Here is a 25,119-nt window from a genome sequence, read left to right as displayed (position 1 = left end):
AGCAATATCTATATATCGTTATTACAATATCTATACATATATTGCCCCACAGATATTTTCGACACAGATTGTATATCGGTTTTCCAATATATAATATCCAAAAGAAGTGTCCGCTCGTAATGAATATAGATATCCGACTGGTATTGGCGATATCGTTATGGGTGGCCATCAACATCCAGAAGAACTCAATATATAGATACCGGATATTATATCTCTACAAAAATATCGTCCTTTCTTTAACTTTACCAGAGGGAGAATTTGTACAAAAATCGATTGCTTGGGTACCTCTGTCCCATTCGTGTTTCAACCGTGAAGCAGCTGTGTTTGCATGGCTGTGTTTCGGTTTGAAGGGTGGGACATGGCGTGAATTTACTGGGTACAGAGGAATAACACCTGAGTCCTCAGGAATGGCAACGCATGGGGGGTATCATGGGCGAAACAGTATACTCTATTATGTCCATGGTACTGCTCATGTCTATAGGCGACGGTTATTACTTTCCATCAGATGGGCCGTCAGCTTGTTTGCCATTCTAATTGTATAAAAAAAAACTGTCGATTTTTACGTTAAATTTGATTAAAATTGGACGAGTGGCCGTATAAATGGTATGCTGTGGTTGCGAACACGTAAAGTTACATAGTGACAGATTGCCAATACAAAACAAAGTCATATGACAACAATAAATGAGTCACGTAATCTCATTCAGGATACATAAATCACACGTATCTTAACATTATATTAAGTGTTCTACGAGTATTCTTGCAATTTAAATAATTAACTTTAATTCATTAAGGGGCATCAAGCGTTTTCTAATTTTAATGCCTGTTTTTTGTTTTGATCGAAAGGTTTCATGTTTAGGATGGTTTCATTCTAGTTTTATTGTGGTTTTGTTACAATGAGAAAATTTTTTTGACTCAATGCACAGTCCAATCTATTGATCTTGAAACTTGTAACAGTTGCAAACGTGGTTCCTTGTTGTAAAAGGTTTATATCATGCTAGCTATTTCTCGCGGCTTTACCCGCATGAATTTGATTCAAAATCAATCATCACTAAATAATTTTTTTAAACCACTAAAGTGGCAAATAAGCATACGGGCCACCTAATGGTAAAAAATTATCGTAGCCTATGAATGCCTGCAATACCAGGGGTATTACGCACGCGTTGTCGACCCTGAAACAACCTCTTTACACCTTTTTTTAAAGAACCCTATGCTGTAGTCTCTTGGAAAAATTTCTACAGAGAGCTCATTCTATAACCTGAGCATTCGTGGAAGAAAACAACTCTAAAACCGCGTTGTAAGCGACCATTTAGGCTCTAAGGTATAAGAGTGAATTTCCTGTCGAATATTTATAATAATAAGAGGATTTTTCACCAAATAGGCTATTTACTAACAACGCCTCTGTACGTGTTTTGGTCATAGCCTTAGAAAAAAATGTCATCTACGTATCATTATCATCATCATTACAATCCATCCATCATCCGCTATTGAATATAAGTCTCTCCTATATTCCGTCACATAGCACGATCTTGCACCACTTGTATCCTGCATATAATGCACGTATCCTCAAAAGAAACAGCTTTTTTTAAACATAAAAATATATAAACGGCACCAACTTTAAACTTTATGAAAAAAGAATGAATGAATGAATTTCTATTGACTGTAAGAAATTTAGACTCCTTTATGAAGTAGTTTAAAATTTAGAATAAATTAAACTGCAATTCGTTCACTTGGTCTAACTCCACCTTAAAACAACTTGAATATGAATATTTGCTGAGATGAGCACATATTGTTGTAAGTATTAAACAAATGAACCTTGTTTACGTTTACTTAGACGTCTGCCATACATGCACTATGCAGTGAGTGCTGCACTTGATCTAATTATGTAAATCTTGATGACACTCCAAAAATAACTGTGCTACGTAATTGTTTGTTGCAATTATGTATTTTATTTGCAGTAACTATGCTTGCCACTTCATTTGTATAGTGATTGAATCCTATTTATATGGTAAATGTGAAAGTTTGTAAACATGAATGGATGTTCTTTAGTTATTCAGAAACTACTTGAATGTCATTAAAAAGGTAGGTAAATTAATAAGGTCATATTTCTTTTTCACTAATGTTTGGTTTACTGTTTTACGCTGACAGGGTACCAGTATGAAATGTTAGGTGAGGATGAAAACAGTTCAGTCAGCCCAATCTGATGGCCATGATTTCTGAATATTTGGCTCCGTTAAACGATGATCACTGCTTTGTGCTTTACGCAATACGTAAAGTCACGTAAAGGGTTTAGAAACCATTGACACCAAAGGGTGAAACTCACACGAATAGTAATCATATTGATTTAACCAAGATGATTAAAAGCTATTGGTACCATGGATCTGGTAATTTATTACTGCAACATATGCTCAGGCTATGAAAAGAGGTTGCAAGGTTGCAGGTCCCCTTGCAAGGTTTTTCCTAGAGACAACAGTATGGAGTTTTTCAAAAAGAGTATTAAAGGCTTCTTCAGGGTCGGCAACATGCGTGTGACGTTCCTAGTATCGCAAGCGTCCATAGGTTATAGTAACCGTTTACCATCAGACAGGCTTTATGCTTGTGTGCCACCTTCGTTGTATAAAAAATATATATCATCATTCATCATTTCAACCTTTATTCGTCCACTTCTGGACATAATCCTCCCTCATAGACTGCCATAGAGAACGGTCCTATGCCACCTGCATCCATTGACTCTCTGCAATGCATTTCAGGTCGTCACTCCATCTAGTGGTGGGTTGTCCCCAAAATCCTCCATTGGTAAATACTATAAAAAATTTATGTAAAAATTTATGTTTTGTATTATTGACTGGTTATAAAAGGTAAATAAATAAAAATAAATGAGAGTTGGTTCGAGGAAGTTACATTCCACACTCAGTATCCACATTAACCGCGTTCTTGTTTTCATGCCACGACCACAACTGAATGTCGTTTAATGTTGCGCTGCCACTGATCGCCATTAGCATAATTGCCAACAGTTACTCAAATGTTTTAAACGTTTAGTTAAATAACAGATTTTCCTTAATTCTCACAAGTTTGTACAAATGAATGAATACTGTTGTGCTCAAGCAGTTGGCTGTGATTTTGCCTGACGCGAACCAGGGAGCTGAAGCCTTGAAGCCTGAAAGGTTTAGTAGTATTAACTTTCTATTTCATAGACTTTCCTGTTTCATAGACCACAGAGTTCATAAGATCACTTACGCTGAGAATGTTATATTAAAGTATTAGTACAGTTTCTAAACGTTCCCAATGTAAACTGCAAATGAAACGAATCCCGTACCTTTTCTTTTTTTATTCGCATTAGAATGGCAAACAAGCTTACTACTCACCTGATGGAAACTGGTAACTGTCGCCTATAAACATGAGCAGTACCGTGAACATAACAAAGCAAACTGTTTCGCCCATGATAAACCCCCATGGGTTGCCATTCCTGAGGACTCAGGTGCTATTCCTCTGTACCCTGTAAATTCACTGCTATATCCTACCCTACCGTTCAAAACGTAACACAGCCATACATACACAACTGCTTCCTTGTACCTCGGGAGAGGCCTATATCTAGCAGTGGACTGCTGTAGGCCAATTGTGATAATGTTGACTACGGTATTAACGATGAAGGAGCTCAAGTATAATTCGCATAAAACAGGCTTTTGGTCTATTATTTCCCGTCTATGTAGTAAATTCGGGAAGTTCTTATTAAATCGGGAAATTCTAAATTAACATTTCTAGATTTAACATTTTAAGTTATGTGATTTTAGTTAGTCAGTGTTGAAATATTTAACGACTATGGTGATTTTGTGGTAACAAGAGTAATTAGGTTGTTTCATTATAAACGAAGTCAAGGGATATGGCTTACTCAACGACAATTTCACTTGCCCTCCGGTGCACGAAGTAAACGATAATTATTTTCATACTGATCTACACATGAATTAAGGTTTTTGCTGGGATTTGATCTCGAGATCTTTAGACCATAGTCAAGCCAACGCTTAAATTGTACTCGTGATTGATCGACATGCCACAGTTTTGAAATTATTTGGAAACAGATAAGTGAGAACTTTGTCCTTTTTGAATAGTACTTAAAAATACGTGACGTTTAATATGATGTCTGAAATTATTTCAAACCAATATAAGGTCAATACCTAAATAGGGATAGTGACAAATGTGACCCTTGCATAATTATTGCACGCCTGTATATTAAAATTCAACATATTTCGCTGCTAAAATAGTATGCAAAATTCTATCCGTCTCGAATATCAACTAGCATTTGACATTCGATCCTTAGAAATCGTACGATCCCAACGTAAAGTAATTATAAAACCTTAATCAACGAGTTTAGGTTCACATTCGTTTGTAGGTGCAAGGAGAACTGGGCTAGATGCATCATGCATTTGACATTAGATGCCTATCTTGACGCCTTGACGAGGTTAGTCGTCCCACACGATCCTTAGATAGTCCTTAGCCGTGACCATCCCGTTTACGCCACTTACTGGACTCTGAAAATGGGGACAACTGCTCAATACTCCATAGACTACTTTTTTTTATTATACTAATATTTATCACCAAGTTTACCACTCCAATTTAATTGATGAAGTGGACTAGAAACCATGATACGCTGATGAATAGATAATGGGTGAGGATGAAATCAAATCAGTTAGCCTGAATCATGACATGTGGTCCCGGCATGTGATGGTTCACCCCTTCATTTACCGTGGGTTTCGTTAGAGTTGATTAAGGGAGGGCGAGGGACGGGCAGCAGCGTCTCTATTAAAACATCTCCAAAGCCTAACTGAGATTGCCAATCCGCCTGCCAAGCCAACTATTGGTAAAACCTCCTGAGCGGGAGGCATATATTCAGCAGTGGATAGTTGAAAGCTGAAATGATTGTGAACGAATAAATAGAAAATCGTAATGAAAAGCTTGACGTTGCGTGGTGACGGTAAGAACACGTGATACCACGTGATGACGGTATGTGCCTGTTGTAATTTGCGGAAACTATCGCTAAGTGAACAATCAAATATCTCTCAATCACAGAAATACAATGATAGTACGACATTAAGTAAAAGACAAGGATAATCCTTACAATTCTTAACTATTTCTTAATTAACTCAAAAACTTGTATGTTTAAATTATATTGGCGCATCTTCTTTTTTTCGTCTTTGATACTTACACGAGTATGTATTGGTGATTTGGATTTGTTATTAAATTTCTTGCGTATTTTTATGGGACTTCATGAATAATAACTCTATATTTAAAATACTATTATTGGTATTGTAATGTCTATTTTTGTATAACTGTATTGTATATTTTAGTATTATTTTTTAAGTGACTGTTTGTTGCAATAAATAAATAAATAAAAAATTATACAACCTTTTACGATATAAATGTGAAAGTGTATGAGGAAGTAGAGCACCCTAACGATTGCAAACATAATTGTTAAAATCTTTTTATAAGCTCTGTGTGTCTTTATATTAATTTGTACTGTACAACCTTAAAGACCTTTTGCTTGTAACTGTACCTGTATGTATGTACTGAAGACGCAAATATTGTTTTTTTTTTTTTATTTATCTAAATCAGTTTAGAATTAGCAAAGATAACGCATATTATCTGCACAAAAAATGGTTTCCGGGATGGGGGGGAGGTATGTGGAGGTCAACCTGACAGGGACAATATTGCTAGCAATAGTACTTGTAATTACTAACAATCTCTTCCATAAGATAAGTCGTTGGGTTGTTATTAAAATTCAAGTATTAAAAAGTGTAAGATTTTGCCCAATTGTATAGCCTAGTGGATAATTGTAGTAAATTTTTATTTCCAAAAGTAAGAAAGTATAGCAAAAGTATTAACTACTATCTATCTATCCTATTTAAGAGCTGCGCTCTTTTCGGTGGAGCTCTTGCCACTCACTACGATTTTCAGCGAGTCTCTTCACCTCTTGATACGACACGACACCAACTCCTTCCTTGATCTGCCTGATGTAACGATGCCTCGGTCTCCCTCTTCCCCTCCTTCCTTCTATCTTACCTTCTATTATAATGTTCATAAGTTCGTTATTAACTACTATTCAAGTTAAAATTATAGATTATTTGCTATTGAAGATTGCTAGTCAACACCTTTTCTCATTTGCACGGACTCCTTTAACTATTTTAACGCCTCTAATCAGTCATACAGCTATCTGTTAACTTTATCAGCGTCGTCCAATCATACAACCTCATTACAACAATCCGGCAGCTACCGTTACAATGATAAGATCCCCGAAAACGACGGAAATTAACAAGCGCAGACATGGTCGTGATGATGAGATAAAATGATAAAGAAAAAAAACTAAGCATCAATCATGTACTAGTTTGTATGTTGTTGTTATATACATAGAGTTATTTTTAACCGACTTCAGAACGAAGTAGATTATCATTATTGTTCTTAGTTTTTTAGAGATAAAAGTTGACTGGTAACCCCGCCAGCGTATACCGATAGCGCAGGCGGGACCAGTGTGCAGTGATAGGTGAGGATGAACTTAGATCAGTTAGCCCATCGTGATGAATCTCTGGAAGTTAATCGGGATGTTATTTATATATTTGAATAACTTTATTGACCAAATGAAAATATGGTATAAAAGTCGGAGTTAATGCTAGTAGCATTCTCTACCAGTCAACCTTCGAGGTGAACAGTGAATCACGAACGCGGTACTTCATTATAATCTCTTACATTATATTATCTATGTATAAAAAATGCTATATTAATTTGATTTTAGTATATCTTGTGTATTTCGTATCGTCATTTTTTTTTATACAACTTAGAATGGCAAGCAACCTGACGGCCCACCTGATGGAAAGTGGTAACCGTCGCCTATAGACATGAGCAGTACCATGGACATAACAGAGTATACTGTTTCGCCCATGATACCCCCCATGCGTTGCCATTCCTGAGGACTCAGGTGTTATTTCTCTGTTACCTGTCCACTGCTGAACATAGGCCTGCCCAAGAGAGGGGTGGGGGGAGGTGCTAGTAGTTGTCACGCTTGACAGTCTTTTTTTTTAATGGGTTAAAATGGATTGGTAACCCCGCCCGCGCTATCGGTATATACCGACGAGACACCAGTGGAAGATGATAAGTGAGAATGAATGCAGGTTAGTTGGCCCACCATGATGAATTCGACAAGAATTACACATGATGGTTTCAAGGGGGAACCGCGTGGAGGTCAACCTGAGAGGATATATTGCTAGTAATAGGGTTATTAGACCCCATTACTAACAGTCCCTTTCCCCCCACGTTTGACAGTCGACTTGGCAACCGCGATTAGACTTTGGTGATGTTTGGTGGTTCCGTCATGGTTTTTATAATGATAGTGGATCGTCGATGAGGCCCTCCTTCGCGATTGAGGTCGTCATAGAATAGGCCACCTCTTTTTCCCCCTGGGTATCGTAAAAAGCGACTAAGGAGGGCGAGGTATAGATAGCAGCGTCCTTCTTAAAACATTTCTAAAGCCTAACTGCTGTCGCCAATACTGCCAAGCGTGGCAACTACTGGCAAGACCCCCTAAGGGAGAAGCTTATGTTCAGCAGTGGACAGTTAAAGGCTGGTATGATGATAACTAATGTTAATATTCTACGGGGATTGAACTCGCAACCATGTGAAGTCGAGGCGGTTTGTTAAACCACTCTACTACTGAGTTCGTCAAATGCAAGTAAACCGAAACGGAGATCACAACTTTACAAGCAAAGGAATCGCTCGGATCTAAATTATTAAACTTTACAGACAAATTGGCACGGCCAATTGTGAAATTTACCTAATCAGACTGTGTATCCTCCGTCCCACGGTATACCGGGATGCCTGTCCCGTGACACAATTGTTTAATCAGCTCTAAGCAGGTGTTATGAGTATATTATTCTTAAGCTATTTGATACCTACGTCCTGTACTACTGTTGCATTTGATTTAATTAAATCATCCAATTCTCTGTTTCTCACAAATTTTTACTAATGTATTATTGAGAATTTTCATTTCCCAAACAAATCTGAAGCCGGCTTGGTACCAGATATTTTGGACTCCAGATATAAGTCAAATAAACTTGTTGATAAGCGCTTTTAAATAGTCATTTTTTTAAATCTACTGCTAAGTTTGGCAAGTTGTTATCTGTTGAGAAGAGCCAGCAAGAAACTCAACAGTTACACTTTTAAATTTCTGTTCTAAATGCTGTATGCTTGATTGCCACCTTTTTAGAAAAGAAAAAATAGTGTATTTAGCTTAAACATACACCAGTTTTTAAGTTGGACCTTCAGGAATCTCTCTTCAGTCGTACACTCTTGACAGAGTAATCTTAATTTTTATGATGATATTGGATCGAGGAATACAACAGCGAAAATCGCATTCAATTTGATGCAGTAATTTTCATGTGATGCCAGAAGAGACGTAAGACGTGTCAGATTGGCAAAATTTCTAAAAATTATATATTTAGCATCTATTGGTCTTTATAAGACACCTACCTCATATTTTTTTTTTAATATCTCCCATGTAGAGACATCGACTAGTTACCATTTTATTTAAACTGCATCCAATTTGGTTCAGTAGTTCAAGCACGATATCGAAACAACAGACAGATAAAAAAAAAACTGTTTCGGCGTCTATTGAACTTACTAAGATCTCGTCATATATTTTTTTTCTTAAATATCTCCCATATACATACATTGTCAAGTTGCAATTTTATTATATTAATGAAATGTGAAAGTGAATTTGTTTGTTTGTTACCTCTTAGCACCTCTACAGATTTAGCAGTGACTATGAAATTTTCTATACGTGTACTATAAGGGATGAATAAAGATAAGCTACTTTTTATCACGCTCAGTGAACACATCCCGGTCACACGAACAAAGTCACGGGTAAAACCTAGTTATCTATAAACGCGAAAGTTTGCGAGGATAGATGCATGTTTGTTACTCTTTCACGCAAAAAGTACTAGACGGATTTGAATGGGATTTGAGACACGCAGGGGTTATATCCAAGCTAGAATATGGGATAATTTATAGATACGAGCAAACCCGCGGAATACAGCTAGTCTTGTTTAAAGTTTTTTTTATATACAACTTAGAATGGCAAACAAGCTGACGGCCCACCTGATGGAAAGTGGTAACCGTCGCCTATAGACATGAGCAGTACCATGCACATAACAGAGTATACTGTTTTGTCCATGATACCCCCCATGCGTTGCCATTCCTGAGGACTCAGGTGTTATTCCTCTGTACCCAGTAAATTCACGCCAAGTTATAAATGCGACAGTTACCAATCTTATTGAATATGTTTTTAAATAAGAATACTTCAACAGAATGTATAATAGCTTCTCGTTTAAAACCCATTTTAAAACAACAATATATTTAGAAGCAATAAATTAACATTTTTATTGCTTTTAAGTATTTGTTACATTAACCTATATAAAAATAGAAATAATATATTCGTGTCTTTATTTACGATTTTACTTCTAAACTATCAGGTATGCGAACCAAACAGCTATAAAGCCTAGCCTCACCACAAAAAAAGTAGTAATAGGATAAAATGGAATGGTAATGCCGCCTGCGCTAACGGTATACACTGGTGAGGCACCAGTAAGGGATGACAGATGAGAATGAAAGAGTAGGTCAGTTAGCCCATCGTGGTGAATACACCAGAAATTCAGCACGATGGTTTCCAGGGCGGTCACGTGGAGGTCGATTTGACAGGGTATATTGTTAGTAATGGAGACTGAGAATCCCATTGCTAGCAATATACCCAACCAAGTCGACCTCCTCGCGATTCTCCCTGGAAACTATCATGGTTAATTCCTAATGAATTCATCATGATGGGCTAACTGGCCTGTTTTCATTCTCATCGATCACCCTTCACTGGTGCTCCGCCAGCGTATCCCGTTAGCGCAGGCGGGGTTACCATATCATTTTCACCCATAAAAAAAACCCTCCCTTCACCCTGAACAAAATGTAAATCTATTTTAAAATTCCCAAATGCAGTGGTAGCGTTTGAAAATATTTTCAAACAATGTTTGCAATCGGAGATACGAAGGAATTGTCAGTAAGGTTATAAAACACGAACAATCGTGGTCGCAACCGCAAATTGTTATCCAATTATTATTTGTCTATAGAAAATATACTTTATAAAACACTAGTCATACAGCTCCGATTTGCACGAATAGATTGAATTTTCAAAAATAACAGCATATGCTGGCGGTCACTCTATTCTCCCAAATTTCGATTTAAAAATGAATCTGTATTATTGTAAACATGTATAAAATATATTTGAAAAGAATACGAGACGAGTCTCTTGTCAGTTCTTCTCTCATCTCGAAATCATTCCGAACTGACGGTAGATTTGACATGTCATAAGAGTCTGTAATAGACCTACATGAATAAAGAAATTTTGAATTTTTGAAATTTAATATTATATATATATCCTAATACTCGCTGATAATGTAAAGCTTTCTACAGGTGAAAGGATTTTTTAAATCAGTTAAGCAATTTTTGAGTTTATCCATTATGAACAATCAAATCTTTCTATAATATTACTAAAGATATATAGAATGGGCCTCCCCTTCATTTCCAGTAGGCATCGTAAGAAGCGACTAAGGGAGGGCGAGGAATGGACTACAGCGTCCCTCTTAAAATATCTAAGCGTGGCATTTACTGGCAAAACTCCTCTGATGGGGAAAGCTAATGTCCAGCAGTATTTCTAGCGATGGAGTTGTTAGACCCAATTACCAGAGGGAGACTTTGTACAAAAGTCGATTGCTTGGGTACCTTTGTCCCATTCGTGTTTCAACCGTGAAGCAGTTGTGTTTGTATGGCTGTGTTTCGGTTTGAAAGGTGGGATATGGCGTGAATTTACTGGATACAGAGGAATAACACCTGAGTCCTCAGGAATGGCAACGCATGGGGGGTATCATGGGCGAAACAGTATACTCTGTTATGTCCATGGTACTGCTCATGTCTATAGGCGACGGTTACCACTTTCCATCAGATGGGCGACGGCCCAGCTTGTTTGCCATTCTAAGTTGTATAAAAAATTAACAAGCCCCTTCCCCCCTCCAATTTGCAGTTTTCTCTAAGTACCTAGACGGCTGATGAGTAAGGATGAAGTAAGGGTATGACTAGGCCCGTTGCGACGAATACCTCTATCGACCTGTCTGGTATATTGCTAGTACTGGGGCCTCTAGTCCCAGTTCCCCATAACATTATTGTACTATTATTTATTCTGTGACGATAGTTTACATAATTACTCTGTTTATTTCGCCTCTGTGTGCACAGCGAGGATAAATTGGAACTCGTGATTGTGTTTACTCGCTCGTTAAGTATGTATTATAATTTACTAACTATTATTCGCGGTTTTGTCTGCAGGAATCAACATAAAGATTATCCTTGTTTTTTTAATGGATAATAAAAGAATGATTTTTTTTATACAACTTAGAATGGCAAACAATCTGACGGCCCACCTGATGGAAAGTGGTAACCGTCCCCTATAGACATGAGCAGCACCATGGACATAACAGAATATACTGTTTCGCCCATGGTACCCCCCATGCGTTGCCATTCCTGAGGACTCAGGTGTTATTCCTCTGTACCCTGTAAATTCACGCCATATCCCACCCTTCAAACCGAAACACAGCCATGCAAACAACTGCTTCACGGTAGAAACACGAATGGGACAGAGGTACCCAAGCAATCGACTTTTGTACAAAGTCTCCCTCTAATGAAAAATGATATCTACGCCTGAGTTATCTGTATACGCTGACGGAGCACCAGTAATGGACGATACGTGAGGATGAAAGCAAGTTAGCAAAGGAGCTATTAGACCCTCATTCCTGACAATCCCTTTCCCCCAGAGTATCCTAGTTGTCCATTGCAGTTATATACTTATGAATAAAATATGCTTACTTCAGCTTCGTCATAATTTCAATCGATAATTGTTTACAACTGACTTGGTCTCCCTATAGGGAGATAAAGGACATAAGGAACGGTTTTGAGCCACCTACATCCATTGATTCTTTATAATAAAGTCACACGCTGGGTTAACTGCGTATACCTTGGGGGAAGGGATTGTTACTAATGTAGACTACTAGTACTGTTGCCTTATACCTTGTCAAGTCGACCTCCACGTGGTTCACCCTGGAAACCATCGTGCTGAATTCCAGGTGTATTCTTCGCGGTGGGCTAACTGACCTGCCTTTTTATCATACCTATCATCCGTCACTGGTGTCCCGCCAGCGTATACCATTAGCGTAAGCAAGGTTAACACTCCATTACCATCCAATAAAAAAAACAGCTTCCCTGCTAAGAAACAGATCCGGTAGATGGCGGTAAAGCCCAAAATACTGTTTCAATTAGTATCCAGTAACAAATATTGCCTATTTCACAACTTACTAAGCGACTTAGAGCTGGCCAGCACTTGTGTTTATTATTGATACAAGATTAACGGAGAAAACTTCGGATGAACAGCTTTGTAAAGGTATTTTTAATCTTAGATAAGTATAAAATTACACACAGTAGACTAATAGAAGGATTAGTGGGTTTGCGAATGGTTTAGATAACGCTACACGAGTACTCACGCGGATGGCGCGGTTAGCCTTCGACGAATTAGGTAAAGCAAAGAAAATAAAAGTAGCTTATTAGTAAGTTAAAATTAATCAAATATTTTTACACCACTATTGTAAACAGTACCTTCTTTTATATCACAAAGGTGGCAACCAAGCATACAGCCTGTCTGATGGTAAACGATCACTTTAGCCTATGGACGTCTGTAAACACTATGGGAGTCACGTGCGCGTTGTCAACCCTGAAGAAACTTTAATATACGATGTATTAAGGTTTTTTTAGGGTAATAGACTTTATTAACCAATTCCAAAATGAAGGTTATTATTTCATCTGTATTTTTGATTCATAATTTGCTTAAGTAAATATACCACAATAATACATTTTAAGCATAATTGTGGAACGTTGTGCAAGATACCTAAGGCTAAAACAAATTTGCTCCATTACGCACCTTTCATTATAGCACTTGTTTTATGAAATAATATTTGGAATAGAGGTACTTATCTTTTGATATGTTCTCTGATGGAATTCAAGACTGAGACTGTACAAAAGGATTGCTAAAACAAAGCTTTTGCATGGCTATGTTTCAAGGGTTATGGCGCAATTTACTGGGTACAGAGGAATAACATAGAGTCCTCAGGAATGGCAACGCATGGGGGGTATCATGGGTGAAACAGTATACTCTATTATATCCATGGTACTGCCCATGTCTATAGGCGACGATTACCACTTTCCATCAGGTGGGCCGTCAGGTTGTTTGCCATTCTAAATTCTATAAACAAAAATTGTTCTGGCGTCACGCAAAAATACTGCGCCAAATTTCAATTTGTCTCCATTCATGAAGTCTTTATAGTTATGTTACTGAGAGTTTAACTTAAAATCTGGTGTATATTTTATCCTGATACACCATATAGAAGTAATTTATTTAATTTATATGTGTATATATAGATTAAAGTACAAAAGCCCACTGTATTAGCATTGCATCTCTAAATATAGCTCCGCCCACACACACACACTCGTTTAATTGTCGCTATAATTGTGTTACACGTAAACGGTAATGACCTATCTTGGTTGCAAAATGCATTCATTTAGAATTCCTTTAACTGATTTTTTATCACCTGACAAAATTTGTTTTTTTTTTAAGTTGTCTAAAATGGCAAACGAACCACACGATCGAAAGTAGATAACGTTGTCTATACATTTGAACAGTGTATATTCTTTGACACCCAGATTGTTTTATGCGTTGCCAATCCTGAGATCGTACACATAGTCTTATGGCTCCATTCCATACTCTGTAACCAAACTATGGTGTTATATTTATGGAGGCAAATAATGGATGAAATTATAGGTATATATATGAACTCTATAATTTCACTGCTATATCTCACTTTTCAAATACAGCCATGCAAACACGACTGCATCTTGGCAAAAATAGGAACGTGAGAGAAGGTACTAAAATAAACGATTTTTGTACATGGTTTTGTCGTCATATTTAGCAGTCAAGTGTTTCAATTCGTCTCAATAAGATTTTATCACCAATACTAAATCTATTTTGTTAAGTTTTACAAAAATGTTACAATGTGTGGTGTCTTTGTGGGAAATGAAACACCCCAATATCCAATTTTCCTTTATTCATCTATATTCTATTAAACTAACCTAATAGTGACTTTATTGTTTCTTAAAGTTTTTAACCTTTTCAACATGTGCGTTCTCTTTGACAGAATTTGAATTTAAATTAATTTATTTGCTAGAATAAGGTGCATTCTTATACGTGTTATATTACAAGAAAAACAGTCTAATCTTATTCTGCCACACTGTAAGCGTGCAAATATTAAAACTTATTATACAAAAAATAAAAAATATCCTGAACGACAGTGTTGCCATATATGACTTAAATACCACACAAAGGAATTGAAATCATTTATCTTTTGAAAATTTCATTACAAGTCTCCTTGAAGTTTAATAACATAACTCCGTGTTTTTGTTTTGATAACAAACATTGACCTTACCTTCACCTTGAATCCCTGATTTCTAAAATCGTGTCGCCTTAAATTGTGCTAAAAAAATTTGTTAGCACGTTAAGGAAACGCATGTGTGTTTTTATACGTTTACTTATTTATGTACTTTCATGCATGTGTGATCTTACGCGTGACGCGTCGCCACAGTTTGACATATTATATATGCAAGTAGTTTTGAACAGATGTCGCAACTCGCTTCAAACTAAGTTGTTTAATGATAATTGTAAATAAAAATCTTGTTTATGTTATATTAGAAAGAATGAATACATCGATTACTTTTAGATAGATAAATAGATAATTTATTTGCATTACTTACAGCACACAAATTATAACATATATAATAATAATATAAAAAGCGGGTTAACATAAATGATTAAACAAAAAAAAAACTCCATAAAGCTTTTATTTACATTATACAACAAACATGTCCTATATCCCATTGGTGTAGGTAGAAACTATTTCCGATTTAAACAAACCTATTTCGCTTTCTCCGCATTCATAAATCTTTTCATACACGCTCGACGGTAACAGGTACTTTTAAATTGACCCTTCTTCGACGCTTCTTCATATATATATATATATATATATATATATATATATATATATATATATATATATATATATATATATATATATATATATATATATATATATATATATATATATATATATATATATATATATATATATATATATATATATATACACTCCTCGCAAAAATTAAGGGAACATAAAAATTTTTGAAATTTTTGGGTGATTTTCAACAGGCTGCATTTCAGTGAAAAATAATCGTACAGGAAATTTAAAAAAAGGGTTTTGAAGCTTGAAAACTCTAGTTTTCAGATTTTTTGGTGAAAAAATTTTTTGAGCTCCGGTTTCCATGCAATTCTTAAACATGAAAATATTTTTTTTTCAAAATTTTCTAGGTTTCGTTTTTCACTCTATGGGCATAAAAAATTTTTCGATATATATATATAGGTCTCTTATATTCAGCTTCATATGGCTCAATTACGACCATTTGTCTCCGAGATATCGAACTTTGAATGCAAAAGCATCCTTTTCCATTCAACTGCTAATATCTCTGGAACTACTGGTCGCACAGCAAGCGGGCGCCGAGTTTCTTTATCTGCATAAAATTTCCAATTAAGCACAGTCAAGAGTTAGTGAAGAAAAAATTTTTTTCCACCTCTAACATTGAATTGAAAAAAGTGGAAAAAAGTGACTTTTTCTCCTTTTTTGGTTACTTGGCTGTATCTTCGCTAATATGGGCGGGAAAGCTAAGGTTTGAGGAAAATTTTACAGTCTATTGTTCCTTAAAGAACCCCCTAAATCCCTGGAGCGATTGGTTCAACGGTTTTTCCCGGACCAATTGATTGAAATTTTGGAAAAAATAAGGGAACAAGGTTTTTGTCCCTTAAACTCAACCTAATCCATTCAAAAATAAATAATTTCATTTGTTTTTCACTTTTTACTCAATTTTTTGTTTTTTAAAAATTCATTATCAAAAAAAAAATCGAAAAAAATCAAGAAAATTTTTAAGAAAATTTTTTTTTTCAAAAGTCGAAAAAAGTTTACAAAAAAATTTTTTTTTCGTTTTTAAGGAAATCAAAGTTTTTGACAAAAACTTTGATTGATGATCGATTTACCGCCGGCATTAGCGTTACCCAAAGCATACCACGTGGAGGTTGCACGGTCGGATTTACGCTTCTTTTGTGCTTACGCACGTGTTTATGATATGGGATTCTTCAGAAAAAATGAGACCCTGTGGTTCGTCAGCTCCGCAGTATTTCGTGACTCCAAACTCATTTTCTGAAGAGTGTGTGTGTTAGTGTTGTGTAAGTAATTTTTAGAAGAAATGAGACCCCGTGGTTCGTCAGCTCCGCAGTATTTAATGACTCCAAACTCATTTTCTAAAGTGTGTGTGTGTGTGTTTCTCCACGTGGTATGCTTTGGGTAACGCTAATGCCGGCGGTAAATCGATCATCAATCAAAGTTTTTGTCAAAAACATTGATTTTCTTAAAAACGAAAAAAAAAATTTTTGTAAACTTTTTTCGACTTTTCAAAAAAAATTTTTTCTTAAAAATTTTCTTGATTTTTTTCGATTTTTTTTTGATAATGAATTTTTAAAAAACAAAAAAATGAGTAAAAAGTGAAAAACAAATGAAATTATTGATTTTTTAATGGATTAGGGTGAGTTTAAGGGACAAAAACCTTGTTCCCTTATTTTTTCCAAAATTTCAATCAATTGGTCCGGGAAAACCGTTGAACCGATCGCTCCAGGGATTTAGGGGTTCTTTAAGGAACAATAGACTGTAAAATTTTCCTCAAACCTTAGCTTTCCCGCCCATATTAGCGAAGATACAGCCAAGTAACCAAAAAAGGAGAAAAAGTCACTTTTTTCCACTTTTTTCAATTCAATGTTAGAGGTGGAAAAAATGTTTTTCTTCACTAACTCTTGACTGTGCTTAATTGGAAATTTTATGCAGATAAAGAAACTCGGCGCCCGCTTGCTGTGCGACCAGTAGTTCCAGAGATATTAGCAGTTGAATGGAAAAGGATGCTTTTGCATTCAAAGTTCGATATCTCGGAGACAAATGGTCGTAATTGAGCCATCCAAAGCGATTTTTGAAGCTGAATAAACACGCTAAGAGACCTATACAATGGAGTAGCTCGAAAAAATTTTTCCATGCCCATAGAGTGAAAAACGAAACCTAGAAAATTTTGAAAAAAAAAATATTTTCAGTTTTGTTTAAGAATTGCATGGAAACCGGAGCTCAAAAAATTTTTTCACCAAAAAATCTGAAAACTAGAGTTTTCAAGCTTCAAAACCCTTTTTTTAAATTTCCTGTACGATTATTTTTCACTGAAATACAGCCTGTTGAAAATCACCCAAAAATTTCAAAAATTTTTATGTTCCCTTAATTTTTGCGAGGAGTGTATTATGAATTTACAATATCGTTTCCGACAATTGTTTCGAATTCATAGTAAATTAAATTTCCGTTATACATATATATCTAAAAACATACCTAAGTAATAGAAGAACATAAGCAATAAATACAACAAACACAATTATATAATTATAATAAAATGATCCTATATCTGAAAACAGTATATTTAAAACAAATTTTATTAGGGTATCAAACTTAATTGTTAAACAATAGGTGTGCAAATACAGTAAGTTAGAAATAGTAATTAAACAGATTAAGGAAAATAATTATAAATGCCTATATATTAATGTACCTATATGTATGTACATTCGACCATAATGTCACCTGAGTTGAGGGTTTCCAAGCAAACTCAAATAATGCTTACTCACTCTGTCCTAGAAAGACCTAATGTTATCGGAAATGAACCGGGAAACATACTCTGCGTGAGAACATTGCAAAGATTTGGATGTCGCTTGATAATAAATATTAACACTACATCCGGGCTGTAGCTAGTACCGAAAAGTTCTTTTGCCCTACCTTAAACTTGGGTAAGTTTAAGATAGGACAAAAGAACTTTTTGGTAGGTCAGAAGCTAGCTACGGCCATGCAGTATATATAACGATAGAGGCATTTTTGGTAAGCTTTAGTAGTTAGTTTTTTTTTTTTTTATTTTAGTTTTCTCTGCCTACTCCCCAAAAAACTCTGTGTGAAGATAGATAAATATCAACAATTAAGCTTATCGTTTTCAGATGTATGGTCGCTACCAACGCGACCTCAGTGAAGCGGCCAGAGAAGAAGCTAGAAGGTTACGGAGACTGAGAAAGAAAAGACGGAAAGACGACAAACTTCGGCAGAAGGAGTTAGAGGCGACGGGGAAACATCGTCCCAGGGGAAAATTTTTCAAAGTTCTAGGTGAATTTTAGAATCAGAATGCCAAGAAAATACTCTCTTAAAAATACTCTCTCTAAAATATTACAATAGAATACTTAATAAAATCTTAAAAATTACAAGATAAAATTTTGATCTCCTTTCCTCTGAGGAACAGCTGCTCGGCAGTAGTAAAATACTAGACGGAGACTTTATACAAGTCATCTGCGAGGTTCTTCTATCCCACTTGTGATTCTGCATGTAAGCAATTTTGTTTTGGTTTGAATATGTTACAATATTCAGGAATGGCGACACTTGACGAGTACCATTGGCATTACTGTGAATTATCTGGTCTTTTCATGCCTATAATCAGCGGTTACCGCTTTCGATCAAGTAAGCGGTCAGCTTATTTGCTATTTCATACTCAATATTTTTTTTTACTATCATTTTACAGAAGTAATTAAAAATCTGTTATTGGTTTGACATCAGTGTGCTATGCCAAATAAAGAGTCTTATATCACTTATCAAAATATGAGACCATATTAATTGAAGCAAATCGCATTCGATAGTTAAAAATACTACAGTGTCAATGAACTTTAATCAGTGTTTCTGCGGTACACAATATTGATATTTAATATTAGAATCATAAATACATTTGAAACTGGCCAGTTACACTACAGTGGCAATATCATAATAAAAAAAAAAAAATATTTAAAAATATAGAATCAATTGTCATTTGCTTTATTGGCGGGATTTTTTTACGTGACTTTTTAAATTGAGTTTTAAATTGCGTGTTTAATTTTTTTTCTCTCTAAAGACCTTGAATACTATTATTATACATTTTTTTAACGATATACCAACTAAAACTATTAAAATTTTGAATTAACGCCATCTATTGCGTATACATACTAAGTAATTGATTACCTTTTTGGTATAAAATAGATGATAGTAAATGAAAAATGATGTGAAGTTTGTGACAGGGTATGTCTGGCGGCATACATTCGCACGCCTCGGCGAGGACTGGATCTTCCTGGCATTGCTGGGCATCATCATGGCGTGCATCAATTACGCCATGGACCGGGGGATAGGCATCTGTAATAATGGTGAGTGATTTATCAAATATCTTTAATATTTTTATTATGGATGATAACGGAATGGTAACCTCGTCTGTGCTAATGGTATACGCTGGCGCTGCACCAGTCAGGAGTGATACGTGTAGGTGATGATGCAAATAGGTTAGTTGGCCTGGGTAGGTTTTGCCAATAATTGCCACGCTTAGCAGACGGCTTGGTAACCGCAGTTAGATTTTGGTAATATTTTAAAAGGGACGCTGTTGCCCAATCCTCGACCATTTAGTTACTCTTACGACACCCACAGGAAAGGAAGATAGCTCTTAGTCCTCAGCAATGGTAATGCATGAGGAGTAACGTAGATATGATGGTGTTAGATAGATAGGCGACAGTTACCACTTTCCATCAGATGAGCATCACCGCCAGCTTACAAATACAAATACGAAATACAAATACCTTTATTTTGTTTGAAAAGTGGTATAAAGGATGGTACATAATATTCAAATATGGTTCACACTTTTCACCAGAGTCTGGCGTACACAATTTATTGAATCGTGCTACTATGCTATGCTACTACTATTTTACTTATATACGTCACATTATATAGATGTCAACATATTTACATATTAATAATAAATTATATAGATTACGAATTACAATCAATTAATCGAGTCACATATTTAAGCTTTAAAATGATTAAAATATTCATTAACTGAGTATAAACATTTTTCTGTTAGCCACCTTTTTAGTTTTAGCTTGTTTACCTTTCCACATTGCGTAAAAAAAGTTATTTGCCACTTTTCCATGCTATTACTTCAGCCGAAACCTAACATCTAGGTTGTAATGAGTGCATTTGTTTTTGTTTCACGCCTCGAAGGACAGTGACAGGTAATTAATATGTCTGAATAGATTTTTTTTACACTTACTGCATCGTGGGTCATGCAAAATGTCACATGGGACAATGAACTGGTATAAAGGTATTAATATCTAAAATGATAGATAGATAGACAGATACTCTTTATTGTTTCCTTCAAAAGATTACAATAGTAAACTTATTATAAATATAAACAATTACAATAAATAATCACAATGAGAAAACAATGGGCGACTTTATCGCTAAGAGCGATCTCTTCCAGGCAACCTTTGGATGGAGAGAAGTAATTATAAACAGTTTGATTGGACGCACGATGCAAATTCTATTATTTCTAAAATATAGAGATATGATACATGTAATAATGTAAAATATATATCCTTACTCATTTATTTAATTATTTATTTCTGAGGTACACCAACAGATTACAAATAAATCTTTTACCAATATAATACAACAATAGCATTATAAGTTTGCAGTCCAATTATAGTTGTACTCAACATTCACAGAGGTGAAAATATCACTTCTCACCTCACCTTTCACCGTGAAATAGAATAGGTCAATATATAATACAAAAAGAATGTGAATGAATGATAAAACTACATACGAAATAAAATATGGTAAAGTACTTTTTGCAAATAGATTAATAAGCTTACTAATAATATAGATTGTACATTTGGAAAGGATTGGTGAAAGAAGAATTACGAAAGAGATTTTTCGAGCAAGAATGAATGGCGATGTCGGTAGGGGCCGCCCTAAACGGACGTATGTCGACCGAATAGGCGACGTGCTGAAGATGGGCCAAATTAAAAGTACCCGTAACCGGCGAGCGTGTATGAAAAGATTGATGAATGTGGAGGACGCGAAAGAGGTTTGTTTGAATCGAAGCATTTGGCGTTCCATTGTTTCTGCCTACCCTAATGGGAGACAGGCGTGACAGATATGTATGTATGTATTAATGTTTAAGTCTTCACTAATTGTATGATTGTTACCTTAGTATAAATTAACATTTATCTGTAAAAGCTGTATACGACTTTAATTGATATGTTCATCTAGCCTTAAGCTAGGGAAAAAGAAATATTTTTATTCAAGTAAATTTAAATTTAACCATTTTTAAATAGTCATTTTTTTACCTTCCAGCTCGCATGTGGATGTACAAGGACGTAGCGACATCGACGTTCAGCCAGTATGTGGCGTGGGTGTCGCTGCCCATCTGCCTCATACTGTTCGCCGCTGGCTTCGTGCACATCGTCGCTGCACAGAGCATAGGTGAGTGAGATTCTGAGAGTATAAACGTTAATAATATATAGAAATATGAATAATATATTTGAATGTCACTTGTAATATAATAAGTCCAAAACATTTGTACGAAGACACTATGTTTTTTGCATTTTCGATGGTATTGATCTGAATGGTGTTGCCTTTATGTGTTATAGCTTCTCTTGTGATAAAAAGGAACGTTGATCCACATGTGGTGGAGGAGGGTGGGATTATTAGTAATGTGGACTGATAGTTCGACTTGCCCACGGTCCCCCATGGAAACCATCGTGCTAAATTCCAGATGTATTTATAACGATAACCTAACTGATCTGCCTTTACTTCCTTAATTATCATTCCTCAATGATGCCCCGCCAGCGTTTACCACCACTGAGAAGTGGCGAGTAAAATGGAAGTTATTTCACTTATATTTAATTTTACCTATCGGGACGAATTCAACAGGATTTCATATTTTAGATTTCCAACGCCCAATCGCTTGAAGGTCAACTTAACAGGGTATATAGTAGGCTATGAGTCCGTGAGTCCTCGTTACTAACAATCCTTGCAAATGTTGATAAGTAAAATATAATGCCTGTGTAGGATTTTTTTTTATTTAATGACATTTTCATATATTAAATTTCAGGGTCGGGCATTCCAGAAATGAAGACGATATTAAGGGGGGTACATCTAAAAGAATACCTCACGTTCAGAGCGCTCATATCGAAAATAGTAGGATTGACAGCTACGCTTGGTTCAGGGCTGCCATTAGGAAAAGAGGTGAGTGGCGGACGCTATCAGTGGAGCGGTCGTCCCAGTCTATCTACGCTACTAACAAGCATATTTAACCTAGAACGGCCGCTCTATATTTGGTGTATTGTGCATGCCTTGAGTGGCACTAGATCAGTCTTACATTGCCAAACTGTGTAACAGAAGAATATTAACTGAAACTCAACATGATCATGTCACAAGGATTGGAAGTCCCCAGTAATGTTACCTTCATATCTGATCATTGAAATAGGAACATAACATGAAGCTACTTAGCTGCAGAGTTAATAGACGAGACAGAACTATTATTTATGAACAAGAATTTTTTTTTTACCAGAGGGAAGCTGTACAAAGGTCGTTTGCTTGGGTACTAATGTGCCTAAAGAAAAGAAATTTTGTTTATGTTTCTGCCGTAAAACAGTCGTGCTTTACGGCAGAAACATGAACAAAATTTCATGTCATGCTTCACTGGTGCTCCGCCAGCGTATCCCGTTAGCCATTTTCACCCATCAAAAAACAAATACAGTAAAAACAAGTGAAATACGAAGTGCTCATAAAGACGACTCTGTGTCTCTCGATCTGCCCCTAGTAATAATACATATTATAATATTACAGGGCCCGTCTGTACACATAGCGTCCATGGTGGCCGCTTTGCTGTCGAAGTTGGTGACCACTTTCCAAGGTATCTACACGAACGAGTCCCGCACCAGTGAGATGCTGGCCGCCGCCTGCGCCGTCGGTGTAGCGTCGTGCTTCGCGGCTCCTGTCGGAGGCAAGTGCAAACAGATCGTTATCATCTACTATCTACACTACTATTACATCTACTCTTGTCCCAATTGTTTTATCCGGGGTCGGCGTTTCTCGTTCTTTCTTCTCTATTCGCAGTCATTTCCGCATTTGTTTTGCTTTTTTGTTATACAACGTAGAATGGCAAACAAGCTGACTGCCCACCTGATGGAAGGTGGTAACCGTCGCCTATAGACATGAGCAGTAACATGGACATAACAGAGTATACTGTTTCGCCCATGATACCCCCATGCGTTGCCACTCCTGAGGACTCAGATGTTATTCCCTCCCATCTTGCCCATATAATTTTTCGCAGCCTTTTATCATCGCACCGCCCGCCATGAACAGGGAATTCATCCTCACAGGCTAAGCCTAAATAGACACAGTGGATTATCAGAGAAATTTTCCCCCACGAACACTCAGGCTGTGAAATGAGCTCCCTGCCGAGGTTTTCCCTAGAGACTACAGCATGGGGTTCTTCAAGATCGGCAACACGCACGTGATACTCCTAGTGTTACTACAGTGACTGTTTACTATCAAACGGACTGTATGCTTGTTTGCCATCCTTATGGTATAAAAAAGTCACATGTAACTGATGAATGTGATCATTATTTTAACTTAAGCAGAGATAGATTTTATACAAAAGTCGTTTGCTTGGACACCGCTGTCCCATTCGTGTTTCTACCATGAAGCAGTTGTGTTTGCATGGCTGTGTTTCGGTTTGAAGGATGGGATATGGCAGTGAATTTACAGGCTACAGAGGAATAACACCTGAGTCCTCAGGAATGGCAACGATCGAAGCAGGAATGGCTTGGGGGTATCATGGGCGAAACAGTATCCTCTGTTATGTCCATGTTACTGCTCATGTCTACAGGTGGGCCGTCAGCTTGTTTGCCATTCTAATTTGCTTAAAAGAACTTGTAGAATTTTTTTTATTCATATTTGTATTATTACTTAGATATTAATAAAAAAAAGTAATGTAATAATTATGAAACACTTTTATTATTCATATTTGCTTTATTTACAATTATAATATTTACTGTCGTCGTTACTATCACCATATCAGCCTTTAACTGCCCCCTAACTGCTGAAAGTAAGTTTCCTCCTTGGGGGCTTTGCCAGTAGCTGTCACGCTTGGCAAGCGGATTGGAAACCCTTCTGCGTATCTCTCGCCCAGAGGGCGCCTCCTGACATGAGTAGCTGTGTTACTCCGCGCCACACTACTAATTGCCATACAACATATTCCAGGCGTGTTGTTCTCCATCGAAGTAACAACCACATACTTCGCCGTGAGGAATTACTGGCGCGGCTTCTTCGCGGCGTGCTGCAGTGCTATCGTAAGTATACGTACGTCAAAGTACACAAATACAAAACACACAACATAAAAAAAACCATGTCACCTTTTTTACACAGTTTTTACTAATAGACTGCTTATTGTAATATGAAAAATTACTCATAAAAATTGTGTGTGTGTGTTTTGCGCAGATGTTCCGCTTACTATCGGTATGGTCAGGCGCAACGCCAACTGTGAAGCCTCTGTTCCCCACCAGCCTCCCGCAGGATTTCCCCTTCGACCCGCAGGAGTTCGCCGTCTTCGTACTACTAGGGTGAGTGGCCACGACCAGACTTCACAGGGAGCAAAGCATGTAACAGTTACCCTGTCCCATACTGTTTATGGTAATCGTCTCCTATAAACATGAACAGTACCATGGATATCCAGCTAATATTAATATAACCAGAGGGAGACTTTGTACAAAAATAGTTTTTTTTTATGGGTGAACATAGTATGGTAACCCCACCTGCGCTAACGGGATACGCTGGCGGAGCACCAGTGAAGGGTGATAGATGAGAATGAAAACAGGCCAGTTAGCCCATCATGATGAATTCATCAGGAATTAACTATGATAGTTTCCAGGGAGAACCGCGAGGAGGTCGACCTGGTTGGGTATATTGCTAGCAATGGGAT

At 36.5% G+C, this 25,119-nt stretch overlaps 1 protein-coding gene across 2 annotated transcripts in view; it reads left to right on the top strand.

The window, feature by feature from the left end:
- Nucleotides 1-25,119, top strand: part of LOC113510409 (chloride channel protein 2) — an 81,560-nt gene that overhangs the window by 28,268 nt on the left and 28,173 nt on the right. For both annotated transcript variants that reach the window (XM_052896964.1, XM_052896963.1), the window contains 7 exons: nucleotides 18,287-18,449; nucleotides 19,385-19,507; nucleotides 21,486-21,614; nucleotides 22,246-22,379; nucleotides 22,983-23,139; nucleotides 24,402-24,490; nucleotides 24,639-24,760. In XM_052896964.1, the coding sequence (XP_052752924.1) occupies nucleotides 18,287-18,449; nucleotides 19,385-19,507; nucleotides 21,486-21,614; nucleotides 22,246-22,379; nucleotides 22,983-23,139; nucleotides 24,402-24,490; nucleotides 24,639-24,760 (917 nt within the window). The remainder of the gene's footprint in view (nucleotides 1-18,286; nucleotides 18,450-19,384; nucleotides 19,508-21,485; nucleotides 21,615-22,245; nucleotides 22,380-22,982; nucleotides 23,140-24,401; nucleotides 24,491-24,638; nucleotides 24,761-25,119) is intronic.

This window comes from Galleria mellonella, unplaced genomic scaffold (genome assembly GCF_026898425.1).
Source record: "Galleria mellonella isolate WM207_F2 unplaced genomic scaffold, CSIRO_AGI_GalMel_v1 utg352, whole genome shotgun sequence".
NCBI classification, from domain to species: Eukaryota; Metazoa; Arthropoda; class Insecta; order Lepidoptera; family Pyralidae; genus Galleria; species Galleria mellonella.
This window is presented reverse-complemented; position numbering and strand designations above follow the sequence as displayed.